The 24,148-nt window shown below is 42.6% G+C and overlaps 2 protein-coding genes across 3 annotated transcripts in view; one reads left to right on the top strand and one right to left on the bottom strand.

Moving 5' to 3' along the window:
* The window catches only part of SPTBN5 (spectrin beta, non-erythrocytic 5), a 98,762-nt gene extending 86,768 nt beyond the window's left edge, over positions 1 to 11,994 (top strand). Inside the window, exons 56-67 of the mRNA XM_049825339.1 lie at positions 83 to 238; positions 762 to 979; positions 2,500 to 2,689; positions 3,672 to 3,848; positions 4,731 to 4,835; positions 5,837 to 6,457; positions 7,449 to 7,520; positions 8,854 to 8,940; positions 9,362 to 9,453; positions 9,649 to 9,734; positions 10,226 to 10,361; positions 11,701 to 11,994. Of these exons, the coding sequence (XP_049681296.1) occupies positions 83 to 238; positions 762 to 979; positions 2,500 to 2,689; positions 3,672 to 3,848; positions 4,731 to 4,835; positions 5,837 to 6,457; positions 7,449 to 7,520; positions 8,854 to 8,940; positions 9,362 to 9,453; positions 9,649 to 9,734; positions 10,226 to 10,361; positions 11,701 to 11,875 (2,115 nt within the window). The 3' untranslated portion in view covers positions 11,876 to 11,994. The remainder of the gene's footprint in view (positions 1 to 82; positions 239 to 761; positions 980 to 2,499; positions 2,690 to 3,671; positions 3,849 to 4,730; positions 4,836 to 5,836; positions 6,458 to 7,448; positions 7,521 to 8,853; positions 8,941 to 9,361; positions 9,454 to 9,648; positions 9,735 to 10,225; positions 10,362 to 11,700) is intronic.
* Positions 11,995 to 19,423: 7,429 nt separating this feature from the next.
* The window catches only part of LOC126049261 (cytosolic phospholipase A2 beta-like), a 33,712-nt gene continuing 28,987 nt past the window's right edge, over positions 19,424 to 24,148 (bottom strand). For both annotated transcript variants that reach the window (XM_049825343.1, XM_049825341.1), the window contains one exon: positions 19,424 to 23,738. In XM_049825343.1, the coding sequence (XP_049681300.1) occupies positions 23,494 to 23,738 (245 nt within the window). In that variant the 3' untranslated portion in view covers positions 19,424 to 23,493. The remainder of the gene's footprint in view (positions 23,739 to 24,148) is intronic.

Below are 24,148 nucleotides of genomic sequence, written 5' to 3' on the forward strand. Positions count from 1 at the left end.
ACTGCATTAGGACATATCAGGGTTGCCTTCTTTTGTTCTGCAGACATGATAGTATTACCATTAAATTATTTCTTTACTCCAGAATCTAAGAGCAGCCCATCAAGTTCACCAGTATGATCATGATGTGGATGAAGTAAAGGGCTGGATGCAGGAGAAAGAGGCAGTGGTGGATATAGAAGATTATGGCTATGATCTTCCAGGTGTACAGACACTTCTCAGCCAGCTTGAGGGAGTAGAGGTAAGAGGATCTGTCATGAAGCAGTGGCAGAAAAGCATAAATGGCAAAAATAAAAGGAGACTGATGCTTGATTTGAAATCCTCTCAAGTGCCTTGTTTGCAGGCCAGCAAAAGATAAATTTATTGCACCCTGAAATATTCTTTGTCCTTCATAGAAGGCAGCCTTTTCCTCCTGTTTTTAACATTGTGATATATTATTAATGGTTTTGCTTCTAAGGATGAGCTTCTCTTCTAAAATCTATTCCAAAGTGTTATTATAATTTCAAAGGTGTCACCTGAACTACAAGAGACTTCAGCTCCACACTTATCAAAATAATCAGTGTCTCACATCTAAAGAAGCTTCTTTGATGCTTGATGATGAATGTTAAAAGGTATTAGGAGGAAACTGAGAGGAAAAGCCTTGACAGAGTCATATTTCCAGCCTCTCTGCAGCCAGTGGCTAGAAAAGCAACTACCTTTAAAATCAGCTTTTGATAGATGTAAGTAGTGACTTGGTCTTACAACCTATTCTGTCTCTGTTCCAGAGAGATCTAGGAGCCATCATGAAAGAGCTGGAACGGATTCGGGGAGAGGCTTGGCATCTCAGCCGCACATACCCTCAAGTCAAAGAAAACATCATGGAGAGACTCACAGATGTGGATGAGTGCTGGGAAAACCTGGACAAGAAGTTTCTGGAGAGGAAGGCAAGACTAAGCCAGGCAGAACAAGTCCAGCTCTACTTCAATGACTGCAGGGAGTTGATGTATGTGTTGGCCCCCTGAGTTTGGCAGTGGGCCTTATTTATTGTCTTTCCCATATAGGATTTTCTAAATTACACCTGTTAGTTATTTTATTCCTGTCCAGGTGCTCTGCAGCTTGCTCGCAAATCTCTTTGAATAATAATACATGGCATCTTCTCAACAGCACTTCACAGAATTTACTACACATTAGAGGTGACCGTGGCACTCCACCTCAGCACAGTATCCATGACAAACCCACATTTTTTAGACTATTTCTTAGATGGTCTTGGAGTATTCAGTCACTCTAGATAGATTTGGTAGTCTGACCATTCCAATGGAAAATACTGTTGATTCTGTAGGAAGATGGGGGAGTCTCTGCTAGATAGTCAAGTAATTTGTACACCTGTACAGACACTAGTGCCCATTTTTCTCAGAGTCAAAGCAACTACATTAAAGATAACCTTCTAGAATAGGTTAGCACTTGCTCAAGTGCTGAAAGTGTTTTGCACACATGTATTTAATGCCATTGCCCATATGCACACACTCCTCTGCCCATTCTTATTAGGGGTCAGTTTTTGGAAGAATTAAATTGCTGGGAAATGCCATGATTTTTTTTTTCCTTTTTTAATCTGAATTAGAACAAAATGCTGAGTGTTTAAACCATCTACAAAACATATTTTTTAAAAAAGGTATGTTGAGCTAAACGTCTCATTTTGTTTAAATCAATCATGCCCAAATATCTATTAGCAGAGGTCTAATGTAAAAATTGAAATAGCTAATGGAAATATGCTATACTCAAAGTGGCAGAGCAACATTAAAATACTATATTTTGTCATTTTAATGTCATTTTCATCAAAATTGATACATTTTTTATGGAAATTGTGTTTTTTAAACAGTATTTTTCACAGAAGTATGGACATTTTAAATTCAGTGTAGTTAATCAAAGAGTTAGTCCATGACAGGGGTAGAAATACAAAGACAGTGAAGTGGTTACCACTGACTGTTGGACAGTTACTATGCTAAGGGATAGACCCTGAGCTCAGGTAAATCAAGATGCATTGGTTTATCCCAGTTGAGGCTCATGGAGTAGAAAACTTTCCTTTAAAAAGCATCTGTCAATATGCTTCTTTGCATGAGTGCTCTGTATGTATATGAAGTACTTTCATGTATGGTGATAAGATTAAATGGACATCTGAAAGTCTGTGTCCCTGTACCATGTATAAAAGTACTGCGAATGTGTGCAGCCTAGGCATTTGCAGTTACAGTTCCATCTGAGGATTTGAATGTGCAGTGCTTCAGTATGTATAGATGATGCAGCTGCCTTTCTAACAGGCTATTGAAACAGCACTGGGAATATTGTATCAGGTTACAAAAATCCATAGATGCGTGAGTGAACTTTCATGAATGTGTTTTTGTATTCATATCTTTCATAAGCAAACAGAAGTCTGTATACTTGTAACCACAGCCACGAGATGTGTGCATTCCTGAGCATCCAACAGATTCCGATTCCTTCCCTTTTTACCCTTTTGACTCTATTCTTTAGGGCCTGGGCCAATGAGATGCATGCACTAGTGATATCTGAGGAACTGGCAAATGATGTCCTGGGAGCTGAACTGCTTATCAAGCGTCATGAGGAATACAAGCGTGAGATAGAGAAGCAGTGGCTAAAATATGAAGAAATGCAGCGGGCAGGAGGTGACCTGATGAAGAACAGACATTTCATGTCTGTGGAGGTGTGTTGATGAGTTAAATATTTTACAAACAAGAGTGAACAAAGACGACATCAAACAGGCAGGAGTTGCAGCTTTGTCTCTCTTTCAAAACAGAACTAAACAGGACAATCGGGTTCTCTATTATTAAAACCTGCAGACTTTATGTGACATGTAGAAAAAGAAAACACCCTTTGAAGTTCTTACTCCTCTAGAAACTGATTTTGAAGCTGTCCACAAAAGAATAACTACTGGACTGATGATGGCTATGTGGGGGGGTAGGGAGGTATCACTACTCCATAGAAAAGATGTGCCACATAAATGAGATGTTAGCATTTGACTACACAAGACCTAGGATAAAATACATCACAATGCAATCAACTATAGGATGGACTGATGTCCCTGAGCACACCAGAAGAAATGTAATTCTTCAGAGATGTTACAGAGCAAAGGGGCAAGAATGTTAACATTTCTGTGATCTTGTTATCTAGTACATTTAGACTTTGACCTTTGCAGTGGTCCCAACCTTGTCTTAATACCGTCTGTAGATCCAGAGATCACATTGTCAAAAACGTCTTCAGAATTTATCCAAGATTACATTACTTCTGTTGTAGAAAGAAGTAGAGAACTTTCCGCAGTTTAAGGCTCTCCATTGTTGCCTTGCCATAAATGGATGTATTTGTTGAATCTTCTGGTTCTCACTAGTTCTATAACACAAAATGCCTTGGTATAAAGTTTCGTCATGGGAAAGCATATAGCAGAATATTGGTCATACAGTATGTGGAATATGCATACAATTATAATATATAGCTATACAACATACAGGCTAAATGAATTCAAGGAAGAAAAATGAGGACTCAGGCATCTTTTCTAAACTATGTTAACACCACAAAGTTATCTAGAGGTCATTTTCTGGATCATGAGGGCAGACTACTGCTAGTTGGCTGTCACATGAAATTCTGATTAGATTTTGCACCTCCTGGCATTGCAAATGTTATTTTCCTAGATTGAAGAAAAACTGTTAGAGCTGTCAGAACTGATGAAGAAGGTAAAGGAGAGCTGGGACATGAGGAAAGAGTTATATGAAGAAAACTGGGAGATTCAATTGCTCCGCAGAGAGCTAGAACAAGCAGAAGCATGGCTGGCTGCCAAGGAGAGCTTTCTTTCAGATCCTAGCTATGGGGTGAGTAAAGACAGCACAATACCATTGAGAAGCCTCTTAGCATATACAGAATGCTTGGAGCATGTATCGGCTCAGGCCTAAAGTTAATCACAACCTAAACAGTAATGCACCCTTGAGATTACAAAGGGCAAGAGCTCTGACCTCTTACAGAAGTAAGCCCAGGCAGTTGCTGCTTTTTACATGGTGATTGGCTCCAGGAGGTGGTGGCTTCCAGGGGGTGGTAGAAGACTGGGGAGAATTCCAGACCATTTTTTCACATAAATAAGATAACTCACAGAGGGTTCAATCTTCCCTGTCATGCTGAGAGTCTGTTTTGAAAGGAAAAAGGGGTTTTCCCCACTTCGTGTTGCGTGGTAGAATGTTTTGCACAGGTGGCTTGATAGCTAGCTTGTAAATCCCTATTTAAACACCCGCATCCATAGTTTTGGTTTTTTTCTCATTGTTGACTGTCTTCTGATAGTTTATAAGATGGGAAAACAAAATAAACCCAGGTATTGAAAACTAAGCCAAAAGCAAGACAGGTTTAAGATGCATCTATTGTAGGGCAGGAATAAACTGTGTGGCTGGCACATGCTGGAATCCACGTACTTAATCTGTATGTAAACAGTTATAGTTGGAAGCCATGGGTACCACATGGCTTCGCAGAAAAAAGAAGGTTGTTATTTGAGCTTTTTTTCATGTACAGCAGACAGACTGCAAGGTACGGACCTTCTTTTTAAGTGTAAATTAAGATTTTTCACACACTACCGGGGGTTTAGACATTCAATTACAAAAATTTCAGAATCATCATTTGGCTAAATAGAATGGGATGAAAATCTTAGCTATTATTGCTTCTGATAGACCTGATTTTGGACTTCCATATCTGATAATTTTTCCATTCAGGATTCAGTGTCTGAAGTAGAGGAATTACTGAAGAAACATCGTGATTTTGAGAAGATGCTTGCAGCTCAGGAGGAGAAATTTGCTCAGCTCAGCAGGAAAACTAAGGTGAGAAGTAGAAGGTTGATGAGCTGTGTATGAATCAGGATGATGAGGATCCTTGAATGTCTGGGCCTCAGTCACTCCATAGAAGAAAGAACTCCTGTGCTGAGGTGGAGTAAATGAGTGACCAAAGCTGAGAAACTGCAGATAGAGCAGCTGAGAATGAGACCTGTATGTAGACCAAAAGAGTCCAACTAGCTTGCAAAAGCTCTAGAGTAGAAGTGGAAGCTTGCTTCTGCCAGAAGCAGCAAAAAGGGTGTGTAGTGCACATTGCTGTGGGAGAAACAGAGTGATGCTACACAGATAGAGAGATTTTGATTCATTCAGTATTTGAGGAGGGACCTGCAGCCACCTGACAGTGCTGGAGGATAGCAAAGGGGTGAAAATAAAGGGAGACCTAGGCAGAGATAGGCCTTTTTCCTTCTGACATCAGAGTTCTACAATGGATTGTATTAAGTACCAAAAATATTCAGTCAGCCTCTCAGATCCTGTTTCAATGGTTTTAAATTATTTTCCTGACATAACCAGCAAAACATAGCTTTTGTGTTTGGCATTAGGCTAAAAATTAGCTTAGCTGAGTCTGCCTTTTGTTCAGTGATTTGCAAATTGACTAAATGAAGGGACAAAGGTCCTCCACTCTAAAATTTTTTGTGAGAACACCCCTGGATACTTACTGTTCCTACAGCAAACTTAAAGAAGCAGTGTCACAGAAAAGAAGCATAGTTTCTCTAGAGCTTATTGAAGACTCAGCTTCTAGGGAACTTAGCAAGGGCAGGATTCACTGTATTTGAGATTAACTACCATCAGTATTCATGGCTCAGCACATAGCAATTAAGTTCAGTTCGAATTCTAAGAATGCCAATGGAGGTAGAGGCCATAAAATTCAATGCCAGGAGAGAGTGTATTTGAAAAACTATTCCTGCTTAAAATGAACAAAAAAATAGTAGGTAAATACCCATGAGTGCAATGAAGGTAATTTTTAAAAGTGTAATACTTTTGTCCTACAGAGGGAGAAGAATCTTCAGAAACAAGTGGACACAGAAGAGAGTGAGCAGAAGGATAAAGGCAAAGTTGTACGGGTTCCCTCTCTGAAAAGAAAAACATCTGACAAAAGGAATGCACCACCAAAATTGACAGAGATAAAGAGAACAACACAACTGCCATCTGTGCCCTTACCCAGCCTGTCCTGGAGGGCCCCACTTGAAACTATTTTCTCCCCCATTGAAAAGTCTTCATCAACATTCCAACAATTAATTGCTGGGGGAGTCCCAGAAGTGCCGAGCAGCAACAAAACAGAAATGAAAGCTGAGAGGAGGCTCAGTGAGATTATCACTCCACCTACATCAAAGACAGTGGGCCCACGAGCCACATCTTTGGAAAGTCACAGTCCTTTAAGCTCTCCTTTATCTCCTACTCCCATAAACCAGCAATGCAGCAGCAGTTTGTCAGAATCGTATGCCACAGGCCTTTTATCACCTCAGGAAAAAAGTGCTAGAGGGTCCTCTTTCTCCAACCTGCAGACAAAACTAATGGCAACTCCACCTGACCCTGGCCAAAAGTCACTAGATAAATCACCAAATTTACTGCTGTCTAACTCCTCTCGGGAGAGATTAGAGAATATATCTTCGGTAAGTCCCAGGGATTCCTGGCTCTCTCCTCACAAAACTGCTATCCTGTTCTAGTTAAAGTAAGAAATGCAGGAAGTTCTGTATGAAAGTCACAGAGAGCACTATACAGTGGGCATTTCAGTGGGATACACTCATGGATCCAAACACAAAGAGGCATTTTATGTGCCTTTGCAGTTGATACACTTCCCAAAAAGATAGTTCACATAAGCAGCAATGTATAGCTTAAAAGAATTTTTAATTTGCTCAGCTTTATAGCCTAGGTCTTGACAACTGTATTGGTTTCTGGTTTTCTTTCCCAAACTAGAGGTTATTTATGCTGCTGAATACTCAGCAGAACACTTAACAAGAGCCAGGAGATGCTGTCTCACAAAGAGGCAAGACTGCTGATTTACCCATATCCTCCAGGTGAGGTGGTGGTGCTTTAGTGTCCACTGAGTTTAGAAGTCAGAGAGAGGCAGGACTTAGTGGCACCCTTGCCAAAGAGCTTACCTGGTGCAAGACTAAAACCAGCAACTCCTGTTTGCTCACCCTGGCAGGAAATGCACTGTTAACTCATGGACAGGTAAAAATTGTTCCCTTCCCCTCTTGCACTTTGAGAAGAATGTGTTTGTCACATACCCAAGTGTACCAGTACAACACTATACATTGGTCTAACTCAGTATTATTGCAGGTGTGGTATAAATAACTACAGCAATTTAAGTTGCAAACTGTAATTAATAATATTAAAAAATTAATTAATTAATACATCATGATAGAGCAAATTCCATGAGCAAATTGTTCTAGAAAGATGTGAATTCTTTTTGTTTAGGTAGTATATCAGGGATGTGACTGCAGCCTAGAAAGGATTTCTAGCTGTGCTGTGAATATAAAGGCTAGAGGCAGTAGAGACCAGTTCCTTTGTGTGGAATTTATCTAGAAAGACCTCCAGAAATTATAACGTATGTTTAAGGGTCATTTTAAAGTTAAACAGCAATGTTCTTGTGTGTCTCAGGTTTCTGCAAATCTCCAGCACATGGAGGGATTCCTAGAAAAGAGAGACCAGCTCCTTCCCGGAAGACAACAGGTAGAAACAAATGCCATCACTCTGCCTTAATTCATCTTTCCTTGAGTTATAGTACAGATCTGGTCTGACTTGTTCTTGCTGAAGAGGAGCTCAGGACTGTGGGTTTAATTCAGTTACCACTAAAATGCATGAAGAAGTGATGGGAATCATGCAGAACAGGGTCTGTCTACATTTAATGGATCTATGAACCAAAGCCTAGTCTGTATGAACACATTAATTGTGTTCCCCTAATTATAAATACAGGTTTCAATATATCAACAGAATTGGGGAAAAAACAGAATCAATATTTAAAAAAAAATTAAAATACAAGCTTCAAGACCCTGTATCAGCCTGTGATTGTTTGTCGGCAGAGGAAGCCCTCACTTCCATGCTCCCAATGCTTGTAATTTCTAACTGTGCCAGAAGAGAATTAAGGATCCCATTTCTCTTTGAAGAAGTGGTTTGTTTAATCTAGGGCTGAATGAAGCTGAGGTATTGCATGTAAACAAGTTGTCTTGGATTGTTTGTCCCATAGAATATTTCCTCTGAAACTTTTAACTTGAAAGACCTCTTTAAAAAATTGAATCTGGTATGGACTCCATCTTCTGGGAGAGAAATTTATTTTTCCTCTCTTCTGGATACACTGAACTTAGTCTGCTGTGATACTGAACTTACATATTACCAAACAAGAAAAACTATGACTTATCTTCCTTAGGACATTTTCATTCCTTTTCCCTGAATGACCAAATTGTCAGCTTGATTCACTGGCATAACAAAATAAGAATATAGAGAAATAATAGGATCCTTCATCCAGAAGGGTCTCATGGCAGTATGCTAACCTTTCGGTGGTACATTGTTGGGGTAGAAAATAGCAGCTACTTTTGCATAGTGTTTAGTAGCATTCCACTGGGGTTAGTTTAGGAAATTAAGATGAATTCAGCAGCCACATTAGATTGAAACCACACACTTAACAAAACCAGACTGTGACTAGCAGGCAAAGAAAGCAGGCAAGCTGGGAAAAAAGTGGAGCTTTTAGTGGCCAAAAATAGACATAACTTTGATTACTCACCTTCTCTCAAAGATGTTGCTGACCACAACATGGTGCAGAGCTTGCTTGCACCAGGTTATGTCATTTGTTCAGTCCTAACTCAGAGGGAGACCCTCCCTGAATCACCCACACCAGAAACTACAGCAGGTTCTGGTTTTGTAGGAGATAATCATGACTAAGAGAGCTTCTGTGATCATAATATGGACAGCTCCTGACTTCCTGTGGAAGTTGCACATGAAAGATTTCATGGCTCCAATAAAATACATAGCTAATAATTGGATTTTATTACCATTTCTATTCATGTAGCCAGGCTCAAGGTCTTGGAAATCCTTCTACGTAAAACTCAATGGATTAAAGCTTGAGTTCTATAATGATGAAAAAGAAGCATCTAAGGTAATTTGGGTTTTGAATCTTTCTGATAATCTCTGTGTTTACCTATTTAAAAATGCATTTAAAAGAAAATAGTTACAATTGCTTTGGTTTGGGGCTGGAGTAATCAGTTCTCTTTCAAATGTAAGCTGAGTGAAAATTCAACAATTGTTCAACTGATACCAACTATAAGACAGAATAATAAGCTTTCCAAAATTTTCAAACATATTCCTTAAAAGAAGTGTCTTATTCAAGAATTGTCTTCAAGATATAATGCAATAGTTCATTGTTCTTCTGTGGTTCTTCCTATTCAGTGAGCCTAGTTATAAAGTTAGAAGCAGAAAAAAATAGTATGGAAGTGTAGTCAGCCTGTGGGTTGGTATGGAATTGAATCCTAGCGGAAAAGATGCAGACGACATTTTGTTTTAATTTCATCCTCCTTCAGAATGTATCCACACTCCTGTCTCTCAGCGTTCCTGGTGCCAAATGTGAGAGGCTGGTAAATTACATCAGGAAAGAGAACGCCTTCAGGTTGCGGTAAGTCTTATGGAGAAGTGCAGTAATAAAAGCCTCCACAGCTAACTGTACAGTTGTATTTCCCTGCAGTAATCTAAGACTGTATGTTGTTAGGAGGCGTAACTGAAATGTCTTACAGTGCTTGCCCCACTCACAAGAACAGAAGGTATAAGGCAAGACTAACTAGAATTCACTGTCTCCTATCCTTACGCACAGGCTGAGAGATGGGGCAGAGTATTTCTTCGCAGCACCTTCTCAGACGCTGATGGAGGACTGGCTGCGATCACTGCAGAATAATATAGGTACATTCTCACTTCCTTCAAGAATGAACTGTGGTTTTAGCAAGTGATGGTGAGAGAAAGAGAAGAGAATAAGAAGTTGTCCTTAGTCTGGGGCATTTTGAGCTGTCCTTTTTAACTCTGTTAGACAGCAGTACACAAGTCACCTGCCACCTTGCAATGTAATGACCTGGCACGAGAATGCCCAGGGTGGCTTGCAAAGCAGCATTTCAGTTGTACTGTGGTCAGCATCAGGTTATTCCCAGGGAGGGGTCCTGCCCAAGGGCTGTATTCATCCTTTTATTAAGGAGTTGCTTTGGATCTTGATAAACAGCTTTTCTTCTGAATCTAGATCTCTTTCTGGACAACTCACTAGGCGGTGTCATACTGGAAAGGAAGCCAGAGCACAGTTATAAAAATGATGTTCAGAGAAAATTGTTACGGAGCCAGAAATGGCAAACTCTGCCTCTAACACTGCTTCAGAAGGTTTTTATTTGTGTTCTTTGACTCTGCAGGACACAGTAGCAGATCACATTCCACAGTGATGGTGCAGTCTTTCACTCCAAACACAGAGACCTCCCAGACAAGACTGTGGGACTTTCCAGACAGAGACTCTGCTGAAAGACTACCCAGCAAAAGCTCACTCCTGAGGTAGGGGCTCTGTGCCACAAGGCTGAACAGACGTCAGTGCTGTTTGTGCTCAGGCACTAGTAATCTCCAAAGGGAGATTGCCCTGAGGTCAAGAAGTGCCGCTCCTCTGTCACTAATGTCACAGAAATAGCGTAGCCACCAGGACTAGGGAAGTGCCCTGTACTTGGCACTGGTAAGGACACACCTCAAATACTGTGTTCAGTTTTGGGCCCCTCACTACAAGAATGAAATTGAGGTGCTGGAGCGTGTCCAAAGAAGAGCAACAAAGCTCATGAAGAGTCTAGAGCACAAGTCTTATGAGGAGCGGCTGAGGCAACTGGCGTTGTTTAGCCTGGAGAAAAGGAGGCTCAGGGGAGACCTTATCACTCTCTACAACTACCTGAAAGGAGGTTGTAGTGAGGTAGGTGTCAATCTCTTCTCCCAAGTAACAAGAGGAAATGGCCTCAAGTTGTGCCAGGGGAGGTTTAGATTGGATATTAGGAAAGATTTCTTCACCAAAAGGGTTGTCAAGCATTGGAACAGGCTGCCCAGGGAAGTGGTTGAGTTACCATCCCTGGAGGTATTTAAAAGATGTGTAGATGTGGTGCTTAGGGACATTGTTTAGTGGTGGACTTGGCAGTGCTAGGTTAATAGTTGGACTCAGTGATCTTAAAGGTCTTTTTCAACCTAATCAATTCTATGATTCTAACCCAGTAAAATACAGTATTCTTGAGTATGACCCTGCCTCAATTAATTTGTGCCATTTATGATGTGCTACAGCCAGTTTTTAAATACGGGCCTCACTATAGTCAGCCATATCTTGTCTGTGGTTCCTGACTTAAAATTGGGACACCCAGAGGAATTCTTGTATCACCTATTATAGGCACCAAAGTTACTAAAATAAAGCATCTGATCTGAAGACTGGGTTACCTGTATGCTCAACGGAGAGAGACAGATGAGGGAATCAGAGCAGGAGTCTACAACAGGTGCTTTGGATTTTCCTCTGAACATTGTCTCCAGCAGGGTCTGAAAGGAACCCAGCCTTCTAATTTAAGGAGCCAAACCAGTTGTTTAAAGTTGCACTGTTTGAATACTTTCCTCAAAGGCTGTTTTGAGAATCCAAACACAGGCATGGAAAACACAGCTACAGCCAAATTCAGAAATTTGGCCTGTAGTATAAATCAATTTCTGTTGCACTTGGAGTCTGTAAAATCTTACAGTCTATGATGTGAAATCCTAGTCCCTCTGCCTGGTAGATTTTTGTTGCTGTGCTAGATGCCTAACAAGTTCTTACATATACAGAGCAACTTAAACTTCTCTAGATTGTACCTGATTTTCTGGTGATGCATGTTGTTGATAGGAGAACACCTTCCTTCAAAATCAAACTGGAGAGACAGTCTGCAGAATTTTCCAGAGACTGTAAGGAAGATGGGACCGCAGTGACACAAGCCTCCACCACCACCCTAAACCTAGAACAAAGTGGTAATAAAAAAAACCTGCTTCCATCTCTACTAGAAGCAGGAAGAGAAAAATGACACTTGCCTCAATGAACACCAGACACTTAACGATTATGTCTTAACCCAGCCCTCTGGAAATGTACTGATATATTTTAAGTTAATCACTACCCTTGGGACTTATTTTAATTATGTATTAAATCTAGTAAACCCATTAAATATTATTAAACAGGACTGCATCTGGTATACTTTTGTGTATAAGATGACTCTGTGATTCGTCATATCACCTAAGTGATATCTACTCCAAGTTACCTAATGGAAGAGTAGAGGGACCTTTAAGCCACACAGCTCAAGTGAAGTGAGCACTGAGCAGAGCACAAGGTGCAAGATGTGAGTGAACAGCAGCCACCTGCAAGTAGCTTTGCAGGTATTCATGGATAAGATTTAAGAGGGCTGGGCAGCCTGTACACTGCAGAAGCAGGAGACTCAAAGGGAACATCTGTTATATAATTCCTACAGTGTTTTGTAGTCTCCACAGTCTTTCATTTTTACAACACATTAACCAACAATTCCCTAGCTATTTGCCAATTCTTTCTGGATGAGGTTACCAGGAAAAAAAGTCCTGCAGTGTTACTCATTTTTAATGGAATCTGAAACTAAAATAGTACATGAACAATCAGTCTCTCAGTGCAAAAGGAGAGGAAAAGCAGGATACCAAGGAGGAAGTCTAGTCCCCAGACCACTGCTCTCAGAAAGACCAAAAACTAGGTTCATTAACAAGAGCCTATTGGGAAGCTAAACTGAGTAGAAATTATATAATAGTCCTTGAGGGGAAGTATGGGGGAAGGAAAAAAACATGTCCTATAGTATGTTATCCATATGAAGTCTCAACTTGTTCTCATTAAACTATTGGCCTTTTTCACTCTTCTGAATTCCTGTAGCTGAACATTGTGTCAGGTGCACACAAATTACCAAATTATCCCCACAGTGCATGCAGCAAAGTCCCAGCATGCAGCAGCAGCAGCGCAATAAAGACAGGTGACCACATCAGTAGCAGTCTGTTCTTTTTGGCAAGTAGTATAACGTTTACTTTGAAAAGATACCGCTCCTTGAGCCAAACACGGAACTGGTGGGATGGGACCTCTGGAGGGCTGTACTCAAAGCCAAATAATCATCAACACTAGATCAGAACAGGTATGCTTTTGTGTTGACAAGCCTTAAAAACCCTCTGAGGATGGCAGTTCCACAGTCTCTCTGGGTGACCTGTTTAGTGCTGCTCTACTCTGAGTGAATATTTTCCCAAAGTTTGGTATGAACATTCCAACACACCCTAGGATACTCCATTTCTCACCAGCTGATGTCTAGAAGTCAAGCCATTAATTGTTGCCATTGTACAAGGCATCTCAGCCAGTCTTCAGTCTTTTTATCCAGCAAGACTTCCAAAACTTCCAAATGAGAATGCTCTTGGAGACAATGGACAAGCCTTACTAAAGCTGAAGTATATTACATCTACTTTTTTCCACGTGACCATATACCCAGTGATTTCACAATGAAGGGCAATTACATGGTCCAAGCCTGATCACCCCTTCGTAAATCCATGCTGAATGTTCCTGATTGCCACCTTGTCCTTCATGTGCTTGGAATGAAGTCCAGGAGGACTCGCTGCATGATCTCACCAGTGGCTCTGGTGAGCCTGATTGGCCTCGTATACGGTTTATCAGATCCTTTCGTGCCTTCACATTAGGCTGTATCCCATCATGAAAGCCCTCTTCCAGCCAGCATAATGCTTCCTAGCTAATAGAGCAGCAGTCTCAGAGTCACACAGCCTGATAGCAGAGCGCTTTACTGAACACCTAGCTTCTCTAAGTAGACCCTCATCTGTTGCTTCCCCAATATTGGATCTCCCAGCTCCTTCCCTAACCATGCTGGTACACACAAAGGCCTGGGGCCAGGCTTTACCTATGAGTACTGAGAAGGAAAAGAAGAGGAAAAAAAGAAGTATGGAATACTTCAGCCTTTTCCATATTGTCCATCACTAGGTTTTCTCCTCCATTTGCCTCCCTAGTGGCCCCACAATTGCTCTGAACTTCTATGTCACTGCTATCTACCTGGTTGAAGAGCAAAGACTGGCTAAATGAACTTTAGCAATTCCTGCAACATCACAAATCTGGGCTCTGGACAAGGAGCAAAGGGTCCAGGACAAAAAGTCTGGCCACCTGTCTGGTGCCTCTGTCCCACACAAGAGGCAATCTCCTACCACTAATGCTCTTTGATTCCTCTTCATATGTCAAATAAGAAACCTGAATCTAAGTGATGAAGACCACTCCGAGACTTCGCCGACTTGTGCTGTGAGGGTCCCCATTCACTTTCCAGTTGGCCGGACTGACTGTTAGTCTCCAGGCTACCTCAGCACAGTTCTAGCAGTCAAAGAAGAGATAAAGAATTGGAACAAGTTAGAATGAGAACTTGGGCAATAAAGCTATGAAATTGCTGGATTTAGTGGATAGGTACATAAAACTGAATCTTTTTTTACAGGGGACTAGACAGAACCTTCTTGATGGGCAGACATGTGCACGCCTGCACACACGTGTACTTGGGTGAGGAGACATGGTCCAAACTCATCACCCCAACAGCGCTGCTGTATTACTAGTTCCTCTTTAGTGGCTAAGACTGAGGACCAGAGTGTAAAGATGAGGCCCCACACTAGGTCGCTGACCCCACTTAAAGACGTTACGGTGCCTGACAGAATTGTAGAGACACAAATGGAATTTTAAGAAGTATTTAAGAAGTTTTTTACTGTGAAATAAGAACATGCCCTGCAGGGATTTTTCTGGATAAAAGAGTTTCATTCCTTTCACAACACTTTGTTGCATTGGAAACTAGATGGCAGGTCAAAAGTATATATCAAGAGAGGGGAATGATCATCTAATCACAACAGAAGCAATTTGCAGAAAAGGGTTGTCACCATTTTCAGAAACTGAACTGTAACAATCCAGGTGGCCAGAGCTGCAGGCCTCTGAAAGATTTCAGTCTTTAAATTGTTTGAGCTTGATACTGACAAATGAGTGGAATTAGATGCTGTCAGGTCTGTACCTCTCTCCCAGGGATTGTCAGTCACACTAAACTGCATTACTGTGGTCTTAGATGAGACCGGACTAAGAATAACTGCAACCTGATCCCCAGTCTCCACAGAGGAAAGATAATTGCATTTAACGCTTTGTCCCGTATTACGATGTCTTCATGCTCTATTTTTGCCTTGAGGTGCTGATGTAAAGGATCCATGGCTGTGCACAGTTAGGGCAGCTTCGGCATAACAGATTTGTTTATAGTGTGCTGAATGGCACTCTGCGAAGTCACAGCGACTGAATGTAAGGAGCGACCTCACTCTATGATCTAACAAAAAATCCCTTGGCAGCCACCTGAGTGTCACTCCTGGGAAGAAGGCAAGTGAAAGAGCAGTTATTTCCTAATAAAATGAACTTTTCAGGGTTTGCCAGATTCTTGCAGGGAAGATGTTCAACCTTTGAAAAGTGATTCACACATTAAAAATGCAAAAGGCTATGGGATTAAATTATTGAGTGTAAGCCTGTCTTTCTGCACCTGCCGATGTATCAATGATGTACTTTATGCTATGCCACTGTAAATCGTTACCAACAATGTAAAAAAAAAAAGGAAATTATCATCAGATCTGGGTGGGCTGTAATTTTGGTGGTTAGAAAGCATGATTTTACGAAGAAAAAGGCACGTTTGCAAAATTTTTTTTGCTAAGCTATAAATAGTCAATTTTCAAAGGTAGTTTCTGCAACTGTTTCAAAGGGGTTGCATCTAACCCTATAATGGGCAAATAAAGAGGTAAACAGTTCCTTTGCAATTTGCCAGAGGGATGAGAGGGGGAGGGCTTGAAAAAAGTAGCTCATGAGATGGAAGCCTGTCATTATTAGATGTAAGCATTTATCACATTATTGCAAATATGTTATTTGAAGAATGAGTAGGGTTTGGGTTTCCAGGCATCCACACCCACAGGTAAGCTGGGGCTCACCAGGCATTACAGGGGCAATGCCTTAAAGCATTTTACATTGTAGTGTAGGTGTCTCAATGTTTTTCCTAATAGGAGAAATGTAGTGGCCTGCTGACCTCATCAGCTGGACTGCCCAGGCCTTTGTGCTTTTACTACGTCTGGCTTCCCAAAGCAGAAGTCTCATGTGCCGTGTGATCCCAAATGAGGACTCCATCCACCTCCGCGCAGCTCTTGTTGCCTCATCCCCACCCACCTACATGTCAAGTCCCGTGTCCTTCCCGGCACGCTTAAGTCCTGGCACTGTGGGGTGCACCGAGGAGGCAGCTTAGGTGGCTCAAGCCATTGCTTCCCGCAAGGCATAAGCTGCCGTTGCTCAATAAGACTTTAATAACTGCCAACAGTAACTGTTGAAAGTGTGGCTCTTAAGCTGGGGTGCGTGTGTGACATTTCGACATTGTTTATCCCAGAGAAGCTTTCCCAGCAGAAACCCCAAATTGGCTGCGAGGAGGTATACACGCTGTACTGTACAGCAACAGCAGGAGGACCTCCCTCGAGACGCATTGGCAAGAAGGGGATAGTGTGCTCAAAAATAAAATTACCAGACTTTTATTTTGACCATATATCTTCCGGCAGCGCTGGCTGCCAGGAACCGGCTAGGAACAAACTGAAAGAATGTCACGTAGTTTTATCTCAGGCACTGAGATCAGTTTGGCTTTCCAGTCTTAACTTGATTGTGCTCTGTGCTTGGATACTTAATTCTTTCCTTCTCCCTCCTGCAGATAACTCTTTTACCTTCAGGAAATGGTTTGTAACCCATGAATGTGGATTATATTTTCTGTTAACAATGTCATTATCATTATTAAAACCGCTGCTTCCATATGCCCATGGGTCTTTTAAGGTTCTGCCTGGATTTGTCACACTGCAATATATACTGGTCGGTAGTTTAGCATTACATACAATTACAGTTTTATGCTACTTGCAGTACTCATATCAATTAATTAGTTGTCAATGCTTGAAGCAAAAGATAAAATCTTTGCCCAAAGTGCCTTGCTGCCTGAACAGAATACATTGGCATTAGCATTAAGAGACCTGGCCACGTAGGACGATACCTAAACTATTCCACATCAGGACTATAATATGAAGATGCCTGCTGTTTCCTGAGGGAGGACTCTTGCCTACTTCTCCTCTCCTCTGGTACCAAGCAGTAAATTATTCTAAGGCTTTAGGAAAACCCTTGCATCCTGAAATATGGGATATCATAGAAGTGCAGCGGGTTAAATGTTCATTACACCTTTCAAGAAGGAAAATCTGGGCTAGATATATATGACTGCTCCAGTCCTGAGCTCCCACAAAAAGAAAATTCATGGTAACTGTTGGTCTGGGAGGGTGAAACCCAGGACACGCAGATTTTGTTCTTCCAAGGACTCTGAGCAAGCGACATGAAGAAACTCATGGAGTTGCCAAGCAAGCGTGTGTGTCCCCACCCCATAACCCAAACCAATCCCCTATCTACCTAGTATAATTCAATGTCTATGAATATCATGCTTTTCCCCAGAACACCTTTAAATGCCTTAAGCTTTCCTACTTCCCCAGGGAAGATCTGCAAGCACAGCAGTGAGTTCTGCTGACCACCCCGATGCCCTAATTTCTGCCCAGGCCCAGCCCGTGCGTGTCCCTGGAGGACTGTACGTGGCACAGGGCAATCCTGACACACGTTACCAGCGTTAGCCAAAAGAATTTGGCACCCAAAGCAATTAAAAATGATGATAGGGACAATTTAGCAGGATTATTTGTTTGTACACTGCAGGTTAGACAGGTTTACTTGTTTTGGGAAGTGGAGGTTTTGACCTGAAATGCATGTTACACCACAAAAGAAATATTTGTCCATACACTGGGGCTGCTGAAGGTTATTTTTCTCTTAAGAGAATTGGTGCATTAGCAACATGCTATACCTGGAAATTTTTAGCAGCTGTGGACAGCCTCCTGTCTCTTCAAGAGGGGAAAACTCAGTGATTGCTGCGGTTTTAGAAATGTAGCTCCTCCCCACGAGCAGAGACACAACTGCCAGTGCTCTTCCAGGGAGAAGTCCAAGCCTGGAAGAAGAAAAGCATTCAGTACAGGGCTGCTGGTGGCTCTGTGTTTTCTCTCACTGTGCCTCAGCCTGGATATGCAAGAGGATTCAGCTGGGATTCTCATCATCATGTACTTTAAATCCTTATGCCTAAGAGGTATAACAATATAAGGAAAGCGGCAGGATGCGATTAAAGCTGGGCATGCATTTTTGTCCAGAGACAAACACTCTCACGTCTGGAGGTCCACCCCCTGCAGTGGGCTCGTAGACAGCAGTTTCAGCTCTGATTCTGAATTCTCTTTTTTCAGCAGTCAGGATGAAGCAGAGCAGATCCAAAAGGGGAAGAAAGAGACTCTTGGTGCAACTCAAAAATAACATGGCACTGAGACTGTTCACCTGAGACACAGACTCAAGTCCTGCCACGCCAGACTGAGCCCAGGCTCCCGAGGCTAACGAAGGAGCGATCAGATGAACCCTCCAGCATGGGACCTGTTTAGCCCTTTTTTTTTTTTGCTTAAATACCTATCTACTCATGCAAGCATTTGGATTTTAGACTTCACTTGTTAAGCTATAGTGCAAATCATGAAGAAGAATATCTTTTTTTCCCCTACTTATCTCTGTTTCTGAGCCAAAGAAAAGTTACCTAGCATGAAGCTGGGGAGAAATTGCATTTTTTCGCCTAGGACAGCATAGCGGCTGGGGGCTCTCGCCTGACAGGTGGAAGCTAAAGCTTCAAGTCCTTAACAACTCCTCTGACAAGGACATCAGCCTTGGTCCTTTTTTAGTCAGACTGAAGCATGACTTTTGCTTGTTGCTTGCAGTCTTCTCTGCATTGACTAGTTTTCCAGTGGGAGGGATGGAGAGTGTGTAACACTGAGTTTATGTAAATATTTTATGGGTACATGCAACTTCTAGAGTTTAAATTTGTGTTCAGACTGATTCAGATCATTCACTCAACATCAAAGTGATCTAATAATTTACTTTTTTTTTGGCTAGTCCAGTTCTTTCATCTGCTGTACCTCTGCTGGAGCCACTGCCTGTCACAAAAAATACAGCAAATGAAAGTAAGTAGTGGGAAACTGGTGTGTTTTCCTTTACTGATAATTTTTAACTGCTTTTACAACAAAATAAAAAACTTTTTTTTTTTTAAACTTGGGTATTTTAAACTCACTGTTTAATTGATAACAGTAAAGTTCAGTGAAAGGCAGACTTCTGTACACATTTAAATCAAACCACCAAGAGGCAAAATAAAGCTGTGCCTTGGCTGTGGCTCAGTACAGCTGCCTTCCTGCCCTGCCTTGTGCCATTCCACTGAAGAGGGTTTTACTGCAGGAAGTAGATTTTGTTCCACTTCTTTTTTCCAGGCCTTCAATGCCTTTGTAAACCAGAATATCCTTTCTCTGATTTTTTTCCACTCAATCTTGAAACCATAAATGCCCTACAAAGTGCTCAGCAGGCATCTAGCATATGTAGTGCTACTACAACTGGGAAAAACGTAGTCTTGTGTTTAAGCGCATAAAGACTGTCATGGGTCTGGTGCTCCTTTGCAATATTTTATTTTTAATTAATATATTATTAAACAGTTAAAAGACACAAGCAAGCAATTTCTATAAAGAGTAGCTAACAGTTATAAGAACAAACTTTTGCTTCCTTTGTGTTTGGCAGCAGATAGCAAGCCCTGTATTGGGGGGGGGGGGTGGTCCAGCAAAACGTTCATCTGAGAGCAGTGATCTGGGGTGCATTTCAGATGACGAGGTTTTTGCGCACATGCATTCATCTTCAGTGGTGAAGTAAACATAACGCCAGAACAGCAAGGCCCAGTTTATAAGCATGCCATGTGCCTTTTCACACATGCCTTTTTATGGTGAGATGCAGAGAGACAGCTTTCTCCTCACAGTGCCTGCTTTGGTTTTCATGCACTCCGCTCAAACAGCCATTCGACAGCGTGTGGCACAAGGCCAGGCAAGACTGGGGACAAGGAAGAAACACGCAACCTTTGGGGAACAACCATACACCCTTCGGGGAACAAACACACGACATTTCAGTGGTCCATTCCCTTAGACTCCACGTACACCCTAAAGGAAACAAGGACCAGGGAGCAGACCTGAGCGCAGGTCGCTGATCAGCCGTACGTCGCTGCAGCTATGCCCTACAGTTTTGTGGGTTTGGGGCTGTGCAAATTAGCATGCTCTGAACCAGAGCCTAAGGGCGCTTTGGGGGACAGCATGCGCCAGCCACCGCTTCCCAACAAGCTGCATGGATAAGACTGGATAAGCACGGATAAGGTGTGGGTCCCTCCACCCTGCAGAGTCCTCCAGCAGCCTCTGCCCTCACAAATGCCCTCCAGGTCCTCCTGCCACCCCGTCAGACCAGCGACACACTCCCTCAATGTCACGCTACAAAACCAATCAAAACAACAACAAAAAAACCCACTCGGACGGGCAATGATACAGCCCTCACATAATTTCAGGTTCTGAAATGCAAAAATATATTAAAAAAAACCTATTATCATTTAAGGCTACAGAGGTACCACGTGGGGCCCCAAGGAGATCAAGGGGTAGATGCTTGTCTGAGCCTCTGGGCTGCAAGATTAAACAGCAGTCCCTGGCTCTACTTTAAGTGTTGGCACAACCTTGGGTGACAGTTCTCCTGGCAAAGGGAGAGTCACACCACCTTCCCACCTCCCTCCCTACCCACAGCTCCCTCCCTCACTCTATAACAGGGTTTAACAGTCCCTCAGAAAAGTTATTCTCCACTGACTATGGGTTACCTGAAACCCCTGTGGGATTTTTGGCTCTTTCACATTTTAGTGGGCATTTCTGTTTGCATTAGCAGCACTATGAATGCATCAAGCACGCCCCAGTTATCAGTCTGTGGGGCATTTAGAGACACCCGATTTTCTCAGCGCAGCTGAGCTGACTCGCTGATGGGCACGTGCTGCCAAGATTCACGAGGGTTTCGGATCACTCACTGTAGCCCACGAACAAAACAGGAATATCTTTTTGCAGCAGCAGAGCATAAAAAATAGGTACATGAGGTAAAACAGTGTTCCTATTTACAATATGGATGATATGTAAACGAAAGGCAATTCCGTAACATCATTGGTGGTCTTGTTCCTGACGAATCTGCTGTATCTCGGCGGGGGGTGCCCTGAATCTCTGTTCCTGAAGGCGAAGTCTTCCAGCTTCAGTTAGATATTGGTTTAGAAAGGTCAAATCGACCTAAATTGGTCAAAAGAAATGCCAGTCTGTTGCAGAGAACACCAGTATCCCTGACTGAACTGCGTCCTTTAACCACTGCAGCAGAAAAGCTGCTATCGGCTGCTATTATTGAGACTCCCCACGAGCTGTTGAGCCCCCAGCCCTCTCCTCCAGCTCAGCCCTTTGCACCTCCTGTGTAATAGCTTAATTCTGGCAGACACAAGCAATAATTTGATGCCCCAAGCGCACCAAAGCAGTAAGGGCACGGAGATGGGCGGCATCACTCACTCCTTGTCCATCCTTTCTGCTCCTGCTGCCCGGCCAAGGTGAGCAGGGGCTCAAACACCCACTGGCTATGGGGCCACGCAGTGGACCCCAGGTGAATCAGGGTGTACCAGGCCACGGGACGTGGGAGCACACAGCCTCTTCACAGCCCTGCTGGAATCAGTTTTTGTTCTGTGCAAGCAGGTTATAAGAAGGGGTTTCCTCACAGGACCAGCCAGAGGAGCATGAAAACGATGCACACAGCCGCGTGTGCTTGTATGTGCATGTACCTGCACCACTGCATTCTGTGCCAGGACGTGCCGCTCTCCTGCACGAAGGTAGCAGATCCTGCTGGTAGGACTCTCTCTTTTGAGATAGCACCCTGCTGCCATCTCACCTTTCAACTCAAAATGGCTCTCTATTTTTTCCTTGCAGCCGGTATCCGATTAGTTCTTATCTCCTCATGGTCTGAATTCAGTCGTACAGTTGCATTCCAGCTGTTAAGACTCCTCGGGTTTTGCATGGTATTCCTTAGCTCAGTAAATAAGCATCGTACAAGGAATATTGCTGGAGCTTATTCGTTGCCATTGCTTGCAGCAGCAGAAGCATTTAGTAGATGCATGGTTCAGGCAAAGAAGCCTTTTGTAAATGCTCTCCCTCTGAGCTTGAATACTGTCTGCATATACCAAAAAGGCAGACCCCTGTTTCTCTTTCTCTGTCTAATTTTGGATTTCAAGTAAAATTCTAGATATCAAGTAAATTTCCAACACAGAAGAAATGTATACGATTTTCCTTGGTGGTCCCGATGAATATGCTGTGTTTGAATTAAATAAGCCAGAAGCAGGTCCAAATCCTTCAGTGTTAGGGAGTCTGGAAACTTCTCTGACCTCTGTGGAGCTCTGTTTCGTATTGCTCAGCTTCCTTCCTTACCATCTTTTTAATATAGTGGAGGGCTATAAAGATGTTCCAAGCTTCTAGTTCAAGGCAAAGTCTCTCACTGCACTCCAAAGCAAATGAATACCAGGCATCATTTTTCCAAGTATTTCCCCCCAGCAAGGAGGTGTAATAAAGAATTTCCTTTTTTTATTTGTGCTCTATTTTAATGTAGCACCTATTAAAAATACCTTGCTTATGAAGTTAGGGATAGAAGACTGTAAAGGGAAAAAATCTTCTGGGTGTGAAAATACAATGGCTACGCACTCTGTTAGTGAGTTATGTTATCCTACATTCAGTTTACATACGTAAGGAGCACCAGCTTATGTCTTGGTCATGATTATTAAACTAAATGTACTTGTAATTATTCCCCTCGAGTTTTTGGTATCAAAAGCTTGTTTCAGGCTTAAAGCATTTAAAGCAGAAAGGTACTACCTGTATAAATCAATATAATCACTCATATCTTATGCAGAATTTTTTCTCCAGCCAATGCTCAAAAGAACTGTACTCGTTCTCTGCAGCTAATGTCCTCTCTCTTTGAAATGTAACTGCCCACCTCGTGGCAGTCTGGTGCAGCATTTCTGTGCCAAACTCTTGCAGGGGAATGGAAAAAAAGAATAATTTCTAAATCAGCAAGGGGAATCAGCCAGACAGAATGCAATTGTCCACATTGCAGTCTGGCTGTTGTTCACAGATATATATGACTCTTTGGCCTGACTTCAAAGCTGAGCCCACCAATTCAGTGCAAATTCTAGTTGCTCAGCCTATCTGAAAATCTGGACGTTACTGAATGCAAATGGCCAGGACTTGGTTTGTAACAAAGCATTGAAAAGACACCAACAATGGGCTCAGGATTGAGGGGGCAGGCGCATATGAAGTACTATCACTATCACTATCACCACCACCATATTCTATAACACCAGGGAGATCCCAGAAGGTCTCTGCTAACCAGGACCATAATTTCTTAGCAAGTAAGACGACAGTGTGAGGCTCTCGTGGTCTGAAAACTTGGGGGGAGGAGATTAAATAAACCCTTTTGAAAGCTAGGAACTTGAACAAGGCAAGATGAGAAATGTACAGGTTTCCTCAGTTTCCTGCAAATAATGACCACTGTGATGTGTTGTAATGTGACTGTGACATGTTATAACGCAACTGTGATGTGTTGTAATGTGATTGTCATAGCCTTCAGTGGGGAACACTGCAAAAACCCAGCCTAGGGGTATCCAGCTCCAGAATGGCTGGGGAGATTCCCAGTCCTGCTGCTTCTCCTCCGTTCTACAGCACTCCGGATTGCCTGGAGGAGCAGGTCTTTGTTATTGAGGATGTTGTATTTGCTCAGGTTCACAAGTTTGTCAAAATTTTCAGAGGAGTAGATTAGCCTAATGAGGTAATAGGGTGAGCAGTTGTTCTCCAGATTTACTTTGCCCTCTTCCATCTCTGAGAGACAGCGCTTTACTCCTGCAGAGAAAGACAAAAGCCACCACAGTGAGCTAAATCTGGAGCACAAAACACATGGTGTTGGAGGGGACTGATCTACTTGGCAGAACCCACTGTTTAAAACAGCCTCCAGGAAAGACTGCACCCCTCCACAGCTTGAAAGAGACACTCCTGGTCAGCTTTCCCAGCCACTCCTCCTTCCCCCTCCTGCTAAAGCTCAGACCTGGAAATCCCTCAGCAGGGCTGGCAGGATTCGTCCTGCCCCTGCAGACAGTCATTCATTCCTGGGCAGCGTGCCCCTGGGTCCGTCCTTTCCCAAACCCTGTAAGTCTGACTCTCAGTCAAGCCACACACCTGGAACACCTTTCAAAATCCACGATCAGACCTCGATTAGTGGTGATGAGAACACATCTGCCAGCTAGAGCGAGTGG

Source organism: Accipiter gentilis, chromosome 22 (genome assembly GCF_929443795.1).
Source record: "Accipiter gentilis chromosome 22, bAccGen1.1, whole genome shotgun sequence".
Classification (NCBI taxonomy): Eukaryota; Metazoa; Chordata; class Aves; order Accipitriformes; family Accipitridae; genus Astur; species Astur gentilis.